The sequence below is a fragment of the Bos indicus x Bos taurus genome, chromosome 29 (genome assembly GCF_003369695.1).
Source record: "Bos indicus x Bos taurus breed Angus x Brahman F1 hybrid chromosome 29, Bos_hybrid_MaternalHap_v2.0, whole genome shotgun sequence".
In the NCBI taxonomy this organism is placed as follows: domain Eukaryota; kingdom Metazoa; phylum Chordata; class Mammalia; order Artiodactyla; family Bovidae; genus Bos; species Bos indicus x Bos taurus.
Genome location: NC_040104.1, coordinates 3,812,458 through 3,829,478, shown reverse-complemented (window position 1 = coordinate 3,829,478; position 17,021 = coordinate 3,812,458). Strand labels below are relative to the sequence as shown.

General features: G+C 57.9%; 1 protein-coding gene across 8 annotated transcripts in view; it reads left to right on the top strand.

Annotated features, from left to right (window-relative positions):
• ANO1 (anoctamin 1) overlaps positions 1-17,021 on the top strand; it is a 172,487-nt gene that overhangs the window by 146,292 nt on the left and 9,174 nt on the right. For all 8 annotated transcript variants that reach the window (XM_027531437.1, XM_027531435.1, XM_027531439.1 and 5 more), the window contains 7 exons: positions 1,296-1,497; positions 1,649-1,760; positions 2,862-2,919; positions 4,589-4,689; positions 5,639-5,784; positions 8,373-8,525; positions 15,421-15,473. In XM_027531437.1, the coding sequence (XP_027387238.1) occupies positions 1,296-1,497; positions 1,649-1,760; positions 2,862-2,919; positions 4,589-4,689; positions 5,639-5,784; positions 8,373-8,525; positions 15,421-15,473 (825 nt within the window). The remainder of the gene's footprint in view (positions 1-1,295; positions 1,498-1,648; positions 1,761-2,861; positions 2,920-4,588; positions 4,690-5,638; positions 5,785-8,372; positions 8,526-15,420; positions 15,474-17,021) is intronic.

Below are 17,021 nucleotides of genomic sequence, written 5' to 3'. Positions count from 1 at the left end.
CCTCTTGGCAGGGGCACGGGACTTTCCCAGGAAAACCCTCATTCCGGGAGCTGGCAGAAGTGGTACCCACACCTCACCACAGTGCAGCCCATTCTTCGGGGTGTGGTGTGGGGCACGGACGTTCCCTGGGAGGGTGTGGTCGCCATTCAGTCGCCCACAGGCGTGGGCAGCAGCGGAGTCACCAGCCAGAAATTTAAAATAGGAGCACCCTGAGATCCCCATCACTGCGGCCTTCCTCTGGGGTGAAGCAGGCAGACCCCTGCCAAGCTGCATCCTAGAGGCACACAGCGCAGCCCCTGCCCTCCAGGGCTGTCCCGGGAGCTGCGAGGGGCCGTCTGGGCAAGGGCAGGTCCCCTGCACACCCTCCATGAAGGTGACCTCTGTGAGACGCAGGGACCAGGGCACACAGAGGGCATGGCGAGTCGGGCTAGGGCGACGGCCCTGCACAGCCACCCTCCACCCTCAGGGCCACCTCAGGACTGGAATCCTCAGTCATCCTCACCCTTAGGGCAGGACAGGGTGCGGACAGGGTCTTCCCAGGTGAGTCAGGGCTTTTGAGGATAAGGAAGAGGAGCCCAGGCAGGCAGGCAGACAGCTCCATGCAGAACAGATGCATCATCCTAGCCAGTGCCCACCCCTGTCTCTCAAGCAGCCGCCAGTCCAAGCTTTAGGGAACGTTCTGGGGCAACGGTGGGTTTGGGAAGACAGGGGATGAGCTGGAGGGGTGTGGGGGTCTCCTGGGGAGATCAGGAGAAGGGACCCCATCCATCTGACCCAGGCAGGCCTGCAGCACTGCCAGGGAGACCAGACCACCACATGCCCCACCTGCCTCCCACAACAGCATCGAGAACATCACTGCTTCCACTCAGGGTCACCCAGGCTGGGGGTGAAGTCTACCCCAGAGTCAGCCTGCCAGCACACAAGCCAGTTACTGGAGTTGCAGCCGTCCTGTGTCCTGTTGGGGACAGTGGGCAAGGCAGTCATGGCTCTCACAGCAGGCAGCCACAGAGCCATGCACTCCAGGCTTGGTGGACCCGCCAGGAAAGCCCCAGCTCGTGTGCTGGGTGACCCGGCCTGGTTATCCAACCTTTTTGAACATCAGTCTCCTCTTCTAGAAAACAGAATCTGGCCCCTCACTCATCTGTGACATTAACACCGGTAAAGCCCCTGGCATCTGGTGGGTGACAAGAAACGCCTGTCATTGTTTTGAAGCTGAAGCACTCCCAGGTCGGGGACAGCAGGGCCCAGGGAGCCGGAGGGTGCGGCCCAGCCGACGGTGTCCCCTCCCCCCACAGATCGCCGTGACCTTTGCCATTGTCCTTGGCGTCATCATCTACAGAATCTCCACGGCCGCCGCCTTGGCCATGAACTCCTCCCCGTCCGTGCGGTCCAACATCCGGGTCACGGTCACAGCCACCGCGGTCATCATCAACCTGGTGGTCATCATTCTCCTGGACGAGGTGTACGGCTGCATAGCCAGATGGCTCACCAAGATAGGTGAGTGCCCCGGCCGAGCCCCGGAGCCAGGCGGCGGCATGTCGCCTGCCATGGGGCCCTGGGCTGGTCGCTCAGCCCCTCTGACGGCCGAGTGAAGTGACCTGCCTGGACCAGGGCAGTGGTTCAGCGGCTTGCATCTCACTCCCTCTAGAGGTTCCAAAGACGGAGAAGAGCTTTGAGGAGAGGCTGATCTTCAAGGCTTTCCTGCTCAAGTTCGTCAACTCCTACACACCCATCTTCTACGTGGCTTTCTTCAAAGGCCGGTAGGGGCTGCTTTGGTGACTCAGACACACCGCCTTCCCCAGCTCGCGCCTCCCCATCCAATAGAAGGCTTCCTGCCCCCATTTCCCCACAGGCAGGAGGCACCCAGGCCCAAGGCAGAGCAGTCAGTGAGCTCCAGCTGCTGCTGCGGACGGGCAGAGGCCTGGCTCCTGCAGGGCCCCCAGGGGGCAGGGACCCTGGGGAGAGGGACCCCAGGCGCTGGGGACTCCAGACAGCAGGGGCTCCAGGCAGCCAGTTCCAGGGGCTCCCACACCAGGGAGGTGAGGACTGCCAGAGAAGGTATGAAAGGGCAGCCACTGGTGTTCTGGGCCAGTGGTGGAGTGAACCCCACACCCTGACCCTCTGGAGCTGTCCTGGATTTCTAGGGGCCTGTGGCCCACCCACCACAACTTCCCACTGTCCCCACCCCCGCCAGGGCCTGGCCGGTCAGATCCCAGAACCCCTCCCAGAGTCTCCATCCTCAGCATCATGCGATTTACAAATGCCGCGGCCACCCGCCCATCCCAGGGTCCCGGAGCTGGGCCAAGGTGCCCAGGCCCCCCTGAGAGCACCCACAGCAATGGAGCAGGCTCTCAGACGACCCCCGGCCGCACACCCACAGGGAACTGAGAGGCGGCCTCGGGACCACCCCCACACCAGCCTGTCTGCGTCCCCAGCATGGCTGCGAGACCCTGCTGTGATGGGCATGGCACCGTCTGGGCTCAGACCCCTTTGCCTTCTCCCCTCCTGGGCTCCCTTCCCTCCATCCGCCCTTTGGCCTCTTGGTTTCCCATTGAAGCCACGTGTTCTTACCCACCTGCGGGCTTGGGAATCACATGAACATTCAACCAACAGAAAGCCACTGTGGTCGGTTCTTAGATGAAGCAGGCAGGGGGAAAGCCTGTGAGACCCTAGCCCTCCGACCTGGGGACGCACGAAGTGGCCCACCTTTGGGGTCTCCCAGAGCCCACTCACCCCACTCTAACTGACCCCCATCATTGGCTCCGACCTGGGGACCCACGACGCAGCCCAGCTCCCACCTCCCACCTTCGGGGCCTCCCAGGGCCCGCTCGGCCCTCTCTAACTGACCCCCATCATTACAGGTTTGTCGGACGCCCGGGTGACTACGTGTACATTTTCCGATCTTTCCGGATGGAGGAGGTAGGTCCTGCTCTGCTTTCTCACCTCTGTTCACACACCTCAGTTCCCAGCCCGCAAGACCCCTGCTCTGTTATCTAGCTGCTGGGGTGGGCTTCAGCCTTCCATGGCATGTCCATATAGTGTCACCTTAAAAGGAGAATATCTCTTCAGGGTCATGGAAACCAAAAAAATTACACCCTTTTTTTTTCTTCTTCTTCTTTTTCTGTAAGACCTTGAAGGTTTTTCTCTTTGGTTATGGTGAACCAGTGAGAAAAAAAAAAAAAAAAACTCAATTACAACTCTTACTTCAACATTGATATACTCATCTCTCGCCCCACCACACACAGTGCTGGTGATCTCTGGCTTCTGCTCAGTGGTTCCAGCCACTGTGGTTCTAGTGCGTGTGTCTGAGTCCTGGCCGCCAGACTTGTTTCACTGGCTCCATCAGAGCAAGCCAGACTTCAGGGCCCATCAGCAGTTCAGGTCTCACGGGAACTAATCGGCTTTTGCAATTCCCAGAATAATTCATTTTATTGAGAAAGAAAGGTCTTCCTGATAAGATCGTATGAAACAGGGTGGAGAGGATTAGGTACTGGGTGACCTGGCTGCCTGAGGTGAAGTTGAGAGCTTCAGCCAGCTGAGTGCTGGCCCCAAACATCCCAAGGCCTCATCCACAGTAGCGGATGTTTGTAAAAAGCCTTCCAAATGCTCCCCACTACCTGACACGTCCTTTACCTAGGATGACACCCTGTCAAGCTCTCTAACTGTTGGAGAAGTTGGGGGAAATGTCTTCGTGAAATAGAATAAAGCATAGAGCATCTTTAATTTTTAATGAGATGGTGGCTCTTCCAGATAAATTTTTTGGCAATTTTTGGTATATGAAGTTTGGCCCAGGACTCAGAGAGTGTCAGCTGTGTCCTGGAGTGTCACCCAGTATCCCTTCAGTCCCCACCACTTGGACAAGTTAAGCTTCTGTCTGCCTGCTCACGCCCCCCCCCCACCAGCCTATGGTGGTACAAGCCCACGGGGGACAGGGCTTTAGGCCTAACAGGGGTGGCCGGCTGCCTCACCATGTGGCTTGCCAACTGCACAGGCCCCAGCCTGCGAGACCGCTGCCCACCCGCTGCCGATGGGCTCTCTCCAGGCCTGGTTCCAGCCCAGACAGCCTCTTGGTCAGGTTGTATTAACTCCAGGGGCCACTGTAACAAGACACCATAGACCAGGTTGCTTAAGGCAGCAGTTTTAAGCTCTGATAGTTCTGGAGGCCAGAGTCCAAAATCACAGTGTCAGCAGGGTTGTGCCCCCTCCCAAGGTTCTAGGGAGGGTTCCTCCAGGCCTCTCCCAGCTCTCTCTGCCACTGACCGTCTTCGATGTCCCCATGCCGACGGACGTGCCTCTCCAGTCTCTGCCTGCATCCTCAGGGGGCCTCCTCCCCCCGCTCCCGTGCACTTGTGCGTTTTCGCTTCTTCAAAGGACACCAGCCACTGGAGCAGGGCCCACCCTACACCATCACAACTACATCTTCACTCGCTCATGTCTGCAAAGACCCTGCTAACAAATGAGGTCCCGCTGTGAGGCTCCAGGGGCTGGGACACGGAGGATACAACTCAGCCCTCGGCCCAAGGGCCAGCCTCCCCTCACAGGGGGCTGGGCGGGGCTGCGCGGGGGCTGATGCGACCCTCTCTTGCAGTGCGCCCCGGGGGGCTGCCTGATGGAGCTCTGCATCCAGCTCAGCATCATCATGCTGGGAAAGCAGCTGATCCAGAACAACCTGTTTGAGATCGGCATCCCGTGAGTAGCTTCCGGCCTCAGGTCTCAGCTAGCACGGGGGCGGGGGCAGGCCTCCTGGTGGTCTGGGCGGCAGGTGACGCGGGGCCTGGACCAGGGTGGGGGCACCAGAAACAGGGAGGTGGTGAGAACATGGGGAAGATGGGCAGTAGCGACTGCCTGGTGGACAAGGAAAGGGACAAGGCCAGGTGACACCTCCTCTCCCAAATGGCCGAGGATGCAGGATACAGATTGTTTTTGTTCAGTCGCTCAGTCGTGTCCAACTCTTTGTGACCCCATGGACTGCAGCACGCAGGTCTTCCCCGTCCTTTACTATCTCCTGGAGATTGCTCAAACTCCTGTCCATTGAGTCAGTGATGCCATCCAACCATCTCGTCCTCTGTTGTCCCCTTCTCCTCCAGCCCTTAGTCTTTCCCGGCATCAGTGTCTTTTTCAACTCACTGGAAAAGGATATAGATAAGCGCCCCCAGATCCAAGTGCCGGCCCCCGTGGTCCAAGGCATCCAAGCCTGCTCGGGCCCATCCAGACCCCTGACATCTTGGGGCCCTCCCCAGCCTCTGTTTCCTTATGTCAGGGGTCCCCAACCTCGGAGCCAAGGACTGGTACCTCCTGTCAGATCAGCAGCAGCTGAGATTAGAAATAAAATGCACAATAAATAAAATGCACTTGAATCATCCTGAAACCATCTCCCCCACCTCCAGTCTGGGAAAAAATCGTCCTCCACAAAATCGGTCCCTGGTGCCAAAAAGTCTGGGTACCACTGCTCATGTCACAAATGAAGCAGTGAGGCTTGCCCTCCGTGTGCCCCTGGGGGGAGAGAGCAAAGGAGCTAGCCCATCAACAGAGTGGTCACCGCAGACACATCAGTTCAGGCTTTAAAACAACCTGGAGGGGCCACCCCCAAGCCCGCCTTCCTGGGAGCCTGACCGAAGCTACGCCGTGTGTCCTCCAGGAAAATGAAGAAGTTCATCCGCTATCTGAGGCTGAAGCACCAGAGCCCCTCGGACCACGACGAGCACGTGAAGAAGAAGCAGCGGTACGAGGTGGACTACACGCTGGAGCCCTTCGCGGGCCTCACCCCGGAGTACATGGAGATGAGTGAGTAATTGGGGGGCCCTCCTGGGGCGGGACAGGGCAGACATGGGCCAGCAGCCCCCCAGGGCTCCGGGGGACACATGCAGGACTGAGCCATGTCGCCTGCAGCTGTGTCTCTGGACGGGAGGTGCCCAGGGTGGCCCATGAATCCCGGGGCTGGGGCAAGAGAGAGAGCCAGCCAGATGTGGCCACACGGCAGCTGCTTGGAGCCTCCCAGACACCACCTCCCTCCCCACCCCTCTCCCACTTGGGCTACATTGGCCTTCTTGCTGGTGTTGCTGTTGTTGTTCAGTCACTCACTCGTGTCCAACTCTTTGTGACCTCATGGACTATAGCCCACCAGGCTCCTCTGTCCATAGGATTTCCCAGGCAAGAATACTGGAGTGGGTTGTCATTTCCTTCTCCAGGGCATCTTCCCGACCCAGGGACTGAATCCACATCTCCTGCATTGCAGGCGGGTTCTCTACTGCTGAGCCACCAGGGAAGCCCTCTCTTTGCTGTTACCCAAACGCATAGAAGTCACGCCTACCTCAGGGCCTTTGCACCAGCTGCGTCCTGCCTGGAATTTGCTCCCCTGGTGCATCACTCACTCCTTTCCTCCAGGGCTCTGCTCAGAACGTCCCCCACCAAAGGGGTCTTCCCGCAGTGTGTGACGGGGCAGCCCGGCCCTGCTCTCTGCTTCTCCCCACAGCTGACATCTCTAGTTCCCGGCACTCTCTCGCTCCCCCTCCATCTATCTCTCCTGTGGAACTGACGCTCTGTGAAAGCCGGCCTTTGGGTTTTTTTTTTACTCTTCACCGCTGTGCCCCCTCCACCTAGAGCAGGTCCAGGTATACAGTGGGTGTTCAGCGCGTGTTCACTGAATGAACCGACAAGCGAAGATGGAGACTCGTGTAAAGGGTTTCCCAAGTGTCGTGCCCCCTGACCACCATGGATAGCTTATCTTAAATGCAGGTTCCCGGGGCCCATACCCAGTGTGTTGGAGTAGGACCCAGGACTCTGCATTTTAACAGGCACCTGGGCGAACCAGCCAGGGACTGCTCTGCAGGGTGAGGCGATTGGGGCCGGGTGGCCTTGGAGCGCAGGAGCAGTTCCCTTTAGTAGTACATGCACTAGCCCCGTGGGCAATGAGTCACTCCCAGCTTCTCAGATGACAGTGCAGAAACAGCCCTGAGACTCTCAACAAGGAGACCATGTGGGGTCCCATGGAGTCCTCCGTTTTGTCCCAGAATCGACTCCGGGCTGAACCAGAGGCAGGCAGGCAGCTCCCTGCCCTGTGGGCACCCCCCACCCACCCAGGCCTGCCCCCTGCCTGCCTGTTGACACTCATCCTGGGGTCTTGGAGGAGGGTCTCCACTGCCGGCCACCTGACCCCGTGGGAGGTAGACACCAAGAACCGCAGCCTGTGATCAACTGGGAGACCACGGTCGTTCGTTTCCCCAGATTTCCATTTTCCTGGTGGCTGGAGAGTTCAGGGTCCTCTGGGGGGTTTGATGAAATGAAATTCCTGGAACAGGTCCCCCCGCCTTGCCCAGCAGGGAGCAGCCCACCCCATGCCCACTGGTCTCCGCCTCCAGGCTGACTCAGCTGGGATGAGGCGGAAGAAAGTCAAGTCCCTGCTGGGCCTGACCGGCCCTCTCCCCCACCCCACCTGCACCTCCACAGCTCTCCCGCAGCCTGTCTGTCTAAGATGAGGCAGTGTCACTCCAGAGTCAGAGAACCTGCAGCCTTAGGGCTAAGCGGCCCCTGGCCCCGGGGGCCTCTATCACCTCCACATCTGCAGAGGCTTCAGACAAGACCACTGCCCCCCAGAAGCACCCCACAGAGCCGCTGTGGGGCGCCAGGGGCCAGCAACCCCATGCCAGGATGAAGGCTCACACAGAGCCCCACCCGCCCGCCCACTAGCAATGGCCACACTCAGCCTGCCAGCCCGGGTGACATTCTGCCGGCTTCCTTGTTTACCGCCTGGCACCGAGCGCCCTTGGACAGAATCTGGCTGTACAATCCCTGAACCCACTTCCCCCACTTGCTTCCATTCAGCAACCTTTCTCTGACCTCCCCGGGAGCTGGCCATCTGTGGGCTAGAACCTCTGAGGCCAAAGGTGCCCCGGAGTCGGCTAGTTGATGATGAAGATGACAAGAAAGATAGAGGGAACAGGGCAGAGGAGCAAGATTGTCCGGGACAGTGGACAGTGGGCCCCCCTGGCTCCCCAAGGCCCGATGGAGTGGATGCTGAGGGCTGTTGGAAGCGCACTGATGCTGGCGGGCCCCCCAGGTCCCAGAAGGCATTCGGGCCCCTTCCCCGCTCAGACACAGAGTGACTGAGTCTGGGCTTTTGTGCTCACAGGCACCCTTTCCCCGTCACTGGTAAATTTTTTCATGATCAGACTATAAGTGAGTACACACCCATTATTCAGGACGTAATGTGAAGGTTCAGAACCTGACTCCTGGCCTGGGGTCACTCGGGGCTGCGGGGCCCATGACGAGATGCCCTCTTACACGCGGGAGGCAGGGTGCTGTCCGGCCCAGGGCGAGGGTCCCGCCGCCCTGAGCCAGGGGCCGCACGTGCTGACCGCCGCCCCTCTCTGCAGTCATCCAGTTCGGCTTCGTCACCCTGTTTGTCGCATCCTTCCCGCTGGCCCCACTCTTCGCGCTCCTGAACAACATCATTGAGATCCGCCTGGACGCCAAAAAGTTTGTCACCGAGCTCCGAAGGCCGGTGGCTGTCAGAGCCAAGGACATCGGTGAGTGCCTGGGCCCTGGGAGCGGAGACCCTGGGTTTGGGGAAAGGATCACACTCCCCGGAAGCCAGAGGCAGAGCTGGCCAAGTGGGGCCCCGACTCCTCACTGCACCTGCCCTGGAAGGAGACTCAGACACGAGGCAGGGGTGAGGAGATGCAGGACTCCAGCCCCTCTGCACCCCACCTGACCCCCCAACTCCTGAGATGTGCAGGCCACGGAAAATGTTAGGGAACCCCGACCTCCCAACTCCTGAGATGTGCGGGCCACGGAAAATGTTAGGGAACCCCGACCTCCCAACTCCTGAGATGTGCGGGCCACGGAAAATGTTAGGGAACCCCGACCTCCCAACTCCTGAGATGTGCGGGCCACAGAGAACGTTGGGGAAGAGCTTGGGTCTCGGGTGACCAGGGGCCTCCCCAGCCTGCTGCTCCAGAAGGTCCATAAGACGCATTTTCTCTGTTGGTCCCCAGCACCCCTGCCCCACCCCGAACGTCCGTGTGGGCCCAGAACACAGAGCCAGACCACTGGGAAAGACGGTGTTAGCTGCCCAGCAAGTGTCTTCCTACACAGTGCATCACGTAGTCATTTAACATTCACTGGAAATATAAAGGAGGGAGCCCCCCTTCTACCAATGAAAGAAGAGCATCGTGTAACCTGCCTGGCGGGTCAGGGTCAAGAGCCCCCTGGGCCTTTTAGCCCCAAGTCACTAAGGCACTGGGGGCTGTGGGACTGTACACTGAACATCGGGCATAACTTTCAAATAGTCAGAGACCTCAAAAATGGAGCCAGCTTCCTTGTGCAGTGCTGAGCTCCCTGTCACCAGAGGCACGTAAGCAGACGTGGGTGCCCATCTGTCCAGGAGTGGGGGGATCTAGTGGGCGGGGCTCAGAGACCCCCGCGCGCCTCGGCCAGAGCCAGCCCTTGTCAGCAAGGACAATGCCCATCTTATCTTAAACAGAATCACCTTAAACCAGGATTCAATTTTCAGGGTGAAAACAAAAAAGTCTTTATTGGAACTTTATCTTGAAATGAGATGGAAAATTACAAAATGTATTCTTTTATTTCCTATTGAATACAATTTTAGTTAGAACAACACCTGTGCCAGTTTTGTGCTGGTTCCCAAACAAACAAGATGGAGTTGTGTGTTAGGGGTGTTATCTGTCACTCTACCAAATTAAGGACTGCGCACCAGAAGACAGATCTTTGGGCTGGACCTTTATGTTAGTTGCTCAGTTGTGTGGACGGTAGCCCGCCAGGCTACTCTGTTCATGGAATTCTCCAGGCAAGAATACTGGAGTGGGTTGCCATTCCCTTCTCCAAGAGATCTTCCAACCCCAGGGATTGAACTCAGGTCCCCTGCATAGCAGGCAGACTCTTTACTGTCTAGCCCAAACATAATCCTGCAAACATGCAGGGCCGTCATCACTCCTTCCAAAAGCTTCTCCTGCCCTTGGCATTAGGTCATCGCATCCCAGGCCAGGGACTCCGTGGGCAGTGCTCCATCCTCGGAGTGGCCCCCACCGACTGATGCTGCCAGGCCCACCAGCTCTCCACATGAGTCCCTGAGACGCCCGGAACTCTGCTTTACACGGTGCGCCTTCTCAGGTTGTACCGGAAGAAACTGCCGTTTTCACAATCCAAACACGCTCAGATACTGGTGATTTCACCTGGATCATGTTTGTGCCTTGGGATCCATGGTGTGACCTGCCGGGCCCAAGCTTAAGAGGGTCCAGGAACAGTCGCTGTTCCACCAGGAGGGATGTCTGAGCCCAGCTCCCGTACAGAGGTCATCGCCCTGCATTTTGACACTTGAGTCTCCTTCCTGTCCAGGCGACCCGGACAACCAGTGAAGACTCAGCAAAGAGATGCCTTTTCCACCAGACTTTGTGGTTTTGAAAGATGTGAAAGGATGTGAATTCTCTGGCTCCCAGGGTCCCTGATGCTGCCTCGCCTGTGGCTGTAGAGTGAGCCTCTGCCCCTCACACCTCGACTCTAAGGGCTGCGGGGCTGGGTAAGAGCCGTCCAGAGCAGCGCGCTTGCCGCTGTGCTGGGTCAGAGCCCAGCTCACTCTTCCATACAGGGCCAGAGTCGATGTTCTCGTCTCTGTGGGCTGTGAGGCAATGTGCAGAATTCTCACCAAAAGCTGAAGTTTCTCATGTGACATCTCCTCATGTGAGGGTTCTTCCCTCCTGGGCCATCCAGGCACAGGCCAGGCACCTCTCTGGGCCACCGGCCAGATCCGCAGATCCCCCGACGACAGAGGATGAGATGGTTGGATGGCATCACCGACTCAATGGGCATGAGTTTGAGCAAACCCCAGAAGATGGGCTGCAGTCCATGGGGTTGAAAAGAGTCGGATGCAACGGAGCGACTGAACGACGACCTCGAGATCGAGGTGCCGTGGAGCCAGGGCTCTCTGCAGTGCCCCTCGCCCTGCTCTGAGGACGGCCCAGGGAGCCGTGTCTGATGTTGGACTTTCTCTGGGGCTTGTTGCTGTTGTGTCTCCCGGGAGCCTGGTGAGGACGCTAGGGTGACTCCTCGGTCCCACTTTCCAGATGGGGAGACTGAGGCCAAGTGCTGAGCATAGCCGAGCTGGATCCAGATTAGCTGAAGCCCTCGGCCCCTCCCGGCACACTTCTGCCAGGGCACTCCTGCGGCATGGACGGGGCGGACGCGGCAGCCTGCCAGGCGCTCCCCGCTCGGTCCTTGGGAATTCTGAGCCCGCGCCCAGTGGCCGTGAAAGAGCGTGCCACTCCTGCCCTGTGCTCCTTACAAAGGCCTGATTCTTGGGCCAGAGGCCCCAGGCGAGCCCACAGTGGCCACTGTTTGCTTTGGCATCCTGTGCCTGGTGGAGCCACGGCCACGCCCCACTGCAGCACCCTAAACCCTGCCACCCCCCGGGATGGAAGCGAATCCCAGGACGCTCCCCCCAGCCCTCCCTGGCCCTGGTGTCGTTCCAGCACCAGCAGGGTTTGGAGCACGTCCTCGGGGTCTCTGCTCACGGCTCCGCGACTCTGCTTACGGATCAGCTGCTGACTTCCTGGTTCCTGCCCCGTTGGTTGAAGCATAATCTGGGTTTGTTTATGGGCTCCTCCACCGTAACCTTTCCTTGAAGAGGCTTTTGTGTTCCTCCTGTGATCCGTGCGGGGCCCTGAAGGGACAGGGGCCCCGCAGCCCCCGTGACCCAAGCCCAGAGCGCCAGGAGCTTGTGGAGGAAGCACCAGCACCGTCACTGCTCTGCTCGGAGAGGGAGGCGTGCAGGCTCCTGAGGGAACCCAGCCCGTGCGCTCGTGGGCGCCGGCTCCAGCCTCCCAGGCCTGACCTTTCACCCGGGGCCAGCATTGTCCTCCTCTCGGGCTCGCTCTTCAGAGCCTCCCTGGTGAGAAACCCTTCCTGCATTCAGCTCCTGGGAGCTGCGAGTCGGCAAGCACATCCAAATACCTCCCTAGACTGTTCTTCAGAACCAGGCTCGGCACTGAAGAAGGAGACAGGTGAAATGAGGCGGAGCCCTGCGAGATGTCATAAGGAGGCTGAGATTCGTCCCAGGCGGCTTCAGCCCCTTGTACCTTCCTAGAGGTCATCAGGACAGTGATTCTCATCGTGTGGCATGCGTTCAAATAATCTAGCGGGTCAAGACTCCAGCAGACACGGATCCCATGGGCTGGGACCGGCGTCCCGGAGCCCAGGGTTCTGGGGTGGGGTCACACAGAGAACCATCGGCCTGGGCATAGAGACCCGGCAGGACGTGTGGGACAGCCTCAGTCCCCTGCTGTGGACCACTCTGGCCCAGCCATCTCCCCCGCGCCGTCCCCATTGCCTGCTGCCACCTCTGTCAGCTCACTGACAGACTTGTTTCCTCCTGCTGGGCTCAGGAGCCACCTCCCAAGGGAGCCCCCTGCCCGGAGACCTCAACTTGCTGGACTGGCCAGCACTCCAGCACCCCACTCAGAGTTCTCAAGCTCAGGTTGTGTGGGACCCCATGAATGAGTGGACAGGAGTGCCTGGTCTTGGCTCCCTTGAAACACCCTGCCCTTGGAGGGTTTTCTTCTCCAGGCTTTAGTAGGGTCTGGGTTTGGATAAATGTGATTCTTGAAGCCACTTGTGGTGATCAACGGCGTTGCCTTGGTACAGAGAGAGCTGCAATGCATGGTGTGGCCTGAAGGGGACGCCACTGCCAGCCGCCGCCAGCTGTTGTCACAGAGATGCCAACTGGGAGCTGAGGCTCTTGCAGAAGCAGTTAGTCTAAATTTTTAAAAAAACACATCATCCCGATTTGTATACAACCATTGACATTGTGGGGCTTCCCTGCTGGCTCAGTGGTAAAGAACCCGCCTGCCAATGCAGGAGACATAGCTTCTGTCCCTGAGTCGGGAAGATCCCCTGGAGAAGGAAATGACAACCCACTCCAGTGTTCTTGCCTGGAGAATCCCATGGACAGAGGAGCCTGGTGGGCTGCAGTCCACGGGGTCACAAAGAGTCGGACATGACTAAAGGAAAAAACCACAGCAACAGCATTCTGTAAGGAGCAGGCAAGACTGGTGAAACTCCCGCGCACCTGGCTGTGGCAACTTCTGCTTGGGCATGAAGAGGCTGCTTGGAGGGACCATCTACACTCACATAGTCACTCAGCAAACACTCACCAGTGCTGGAGCTGAAACTCCGATACTTTGGCCACCTGATGTGAAGAGCCGACCCATTGGAAAAAGACCCTGATGCTGGGAAAGATTGAGGGCAAGAGGAGAAGGGGGCGACAGAGGATGAGATGTTTGGGTGGCATCACCGGCTCAATGGATGTGAGTTTGAGCAAGCTCTGGAAAAGTTTGGAAACTCTCCCAGACAAACCTAGATAGCATATTAAAAAGCAGATACATCACTTTGCCAACAAAGGTCCATATATGGGGCACTGGAAGCGCTTGCCCTTGTGGAGTGGTCCCCGGCCAGGGCTGGGAAGCCACCTCACACCTGCCTCAGGGGTTGGGTCTGAGCCGGTGGTTTCCCGATTCTGGGGCACATGGGCCTGAACTCCTGCTGTCTCTGCTGACCATCAGCATGCAGCCTGCAAACAGGCACTCACTGCGAGGGCAGGAACACCCATGCACAGCCTTATGGGCCCTGGGTGGAGACCCCCTGACCTGCCACTGTCCCCACTAGCCCTTTCTGTTGTCACCATCTCAGATCTGTCTGGCTCCAGGCAGGGGGAGAGGGTGAGTGGGACAGAGTTTCAGCCCCAAGTCTGCGATAATGTGTTCCTGGCCTGATAAGACACCGTCAGGGTGAGGACGGGGGTGGCCAGGGATGTTGGGGCCCTTTCCAGGAGCCATAGCCTTGGGGCCCTAAAGAGGGGGGCTGACTCTGGGCCCTCAGGCTTCCTTCCTGGGCCTCCTGATTCTCGTCTTTGCTGGGAGCGAGGCCAGCGGGGCAGCTGGCGATGCTCCAAGTGCTGTGTGGTCATCCCATTCCCCTGTGATTGGGCACAGCCCCACGTCTCCTGCTGATGGACCAAGGTGGGTCCAGACGGGCGTGGTTTGCACCTCACTGCTGCCCACTCACGTTACCGAAGATGTGCTCCTGGCCGCACTAGCTAGGAGGCCCTGGCTTGGCTCCTGACCCTGGCTCGCCGTCTGACCTATCCCTGACTATGGCTTTTCTAGCACTGTTGCTCAGTCACTCAGTCGTCTCCGACTCCACAACCCTATGGACTGCAGCACGCCAGGCCTCCCTGTCCTTCACCAGCTCCCAGAGTTTGCTCAGACTCATGTCCATTGAGTCGGTGATGCTATCTAACCATCTCATCCTCTGTCATCACCTTCTCCTTTTGCCTTCAATCTTTCCCAACATCAAGCTCTTTTCTAGTGAGTTGGCTCTTCTCATCAGGTGGCCAACGTATTGGAAATTCACCTTCACCTTCAGCATCAGTCCTTCCAATGAATATTCAGGACTGATTTCCTTTAGGATTGACTGGTTGGATCTCCTTGGAGTTCAAGGGACTCTTAAAAGTCTTCTCCAATACCATAGTTCAAAAGCATCAATTCTTTAGCACTCAGCCTTCTTTATGGTCCAACTCTCACAACCATACATGACTTTTGGAAATAGCATAGCTTTGACTGGACGGACCTTTGTTGGGAGAGTAGTGTCTGCTCTTTAATATGCTGCCTAGGTTTGCCATCGCTTTCCTTCCAAAGAGCAGGCACTCCTAGCATTGCTGCTGCTGCTGCTGCTAAGTCGCTTCAGTCGTGTTCGACTCTGTGCGACCCCATAGACGGCAGCCCACCAGGCTCCCCCGTCCCTGGGATTCTCCGGGCAAGAACACTGGAGTGGGTTGCCATTTCCTTTTCCAATGCATGAAAGTGAAAAGTGAAAGTGAAGTCGCTCAGTCGTGTCCGACTCTAGCGACCCCATGGACTGCGGCCTACCAGGCTCCTCTGTCCATGGGATTTTCTAAGCAAGAGTACTGGAGTGGGATGCCATTGCCTTCTCCGACTCCTAGCACTAGAGCTATGTAAAAGTTTCTGGACACCAAATTTTGTGGATTCTGTCTCTAATTACTGCTGCATGGACTCTTTGGGGAGGGGGAAGCTACATGTAAATTGAATCTTTGTCTCTCTAGAAAAACCAGTCAGTAGTTTACACAGCTTCAAGGCAGATTGTTCAGAACTGGGAACCAGGTGTTTCTAAGCATCTCTCTGAGAATCTAGTTGGCTTACAAACAGCCGCTGAGCCAGTACAAGCTGTGGGCTCTGTGGTTCACCAGGTTGCCCCGGGCCCTCCCCAAATACTCCCAGTTACCACGCGTCTGACCTGTCCCACAAGAGGGCCAGCCTGCCGTGGGCTTGCTCGAGTTACTAAGAGCCCCAGCAAAGAGGGTCTTGAACCTGTGCTTCTCGGCCCCTCCCCCAGGAATCTGGTACAATATCCTCAGAGGCGTCGGGAAGCTTGCCGTCATCATCAACGTAAGTGACTTGGGGCCCTTCGGGAAGCTGGTCTCCGCCTACAGCCTCAGGCAGCCCCGCTGAGAGAGCGCCTCCTGGTTCTGCTGAGGAGTGGGGCGAGTTCAGGGCGGGAATGACACAGCTCCTCAGCCGCTCCCCGCAACCCGGGCAACACCCTCCACTGCGCCCACCTAGGCCCCTTAGTCCCCTTTCTCCCCAGAGTCCTGAGAGAAGGAGATAGAGGCAGACAGGGCGGAAGGGAGACCCAGAGAAAGAGATTCCATGTCAGCAACTCTTCTGCTCTTTAAAACAGTTCATTTTTTCTCCTTTATGTGAAGCTCACACCTGCTCTTTAAAGAAGGTTTGGGAAATGAAACATGGAGAGAAGAGGAACCTGCTAGCCAAATACATACACACACACACACACACATACATATACACACACATACATGCATGCACACACAGAGACACACACATACACACACATACACACAGACATACACACATATACACAGACACGCATATACATACACAAACACACACATAGAAACACACAGAGAGAGACACACATACATACACACATACACACACACGTGCACATACATACATACACACAGAGAGACACACATACACACACACACACACACACACGCGCGCGCGCGCGCGCGCGCGCGAGCCTGCTGGGAACAGCACCCCCATGACCCTCCCTCCGTGCATCTGGTCCACACCTTCATGACACATGAACCCCAAGTACGAGCACCTCAGGAATGTCTGCAGTCATGTGGCCCTCACCCCTCCACCCACTGGCAGAGCCTGAGCCCCCCAGAAGCTGCTGCCTTGCATCTTGGCGGGGGCAGGGGGGCCAGGCAGACAGCCCCCTGGAGCAGATGGTCACAGTCATGGGGCTAACTCGGTCCCTATAGCACGGGAAGTGACACTCAGCCCAGACAAGAACCCTCAGATCCCTGGGACGTGCTCTCCCTGGAGGCAGGCCACCCCCATCAGCCACCCACTCCTGCCGGCTTAAGGCTTTGAAACCCATCTGTAAAGGGAGGCTGTGGGCAGAGCTCGTCCACCCATCCCAGCTGAGCCGGGGGCCACGTTTTAACGAGGAGGCGCTGGAAACACCGAGGCACAGCACCTCTGTGTGCAGCGTAAGCATGGGGCTGCTGTGAACAGAGCAGCTGGGAACAAATGGGGCGTCTCGTGAGAACAACCAGCTGCAACGATCACAGCAGCAGCCGCATCTTGAACGTTCCGGAAACTGCTAAGTCCTTCCCATAGAATGCCCACAAGTGTGCACATGACCCCTGGAGGCAGGGGCAGTGCCCCATCTTGCAGATGATACAGCTGAGGTACAGAGAGGTCAGGTGGCTTGCCCAGGGTCACACAGCCAGCAAGAGGCAGAGCTGGTCTTTACCCCAGGCCTTCAGGTCCCTGCTCTGACACTGGCATCGCACCACTCTGTCTCGGGGACTGCTCCAGCACAGGGGAGCTGGATCTAGATTTTGCAGAATACAAGGCATCTTCCCTTCCTGCCTCATTCCCTTTCAAACAAGCCAGGAAGGA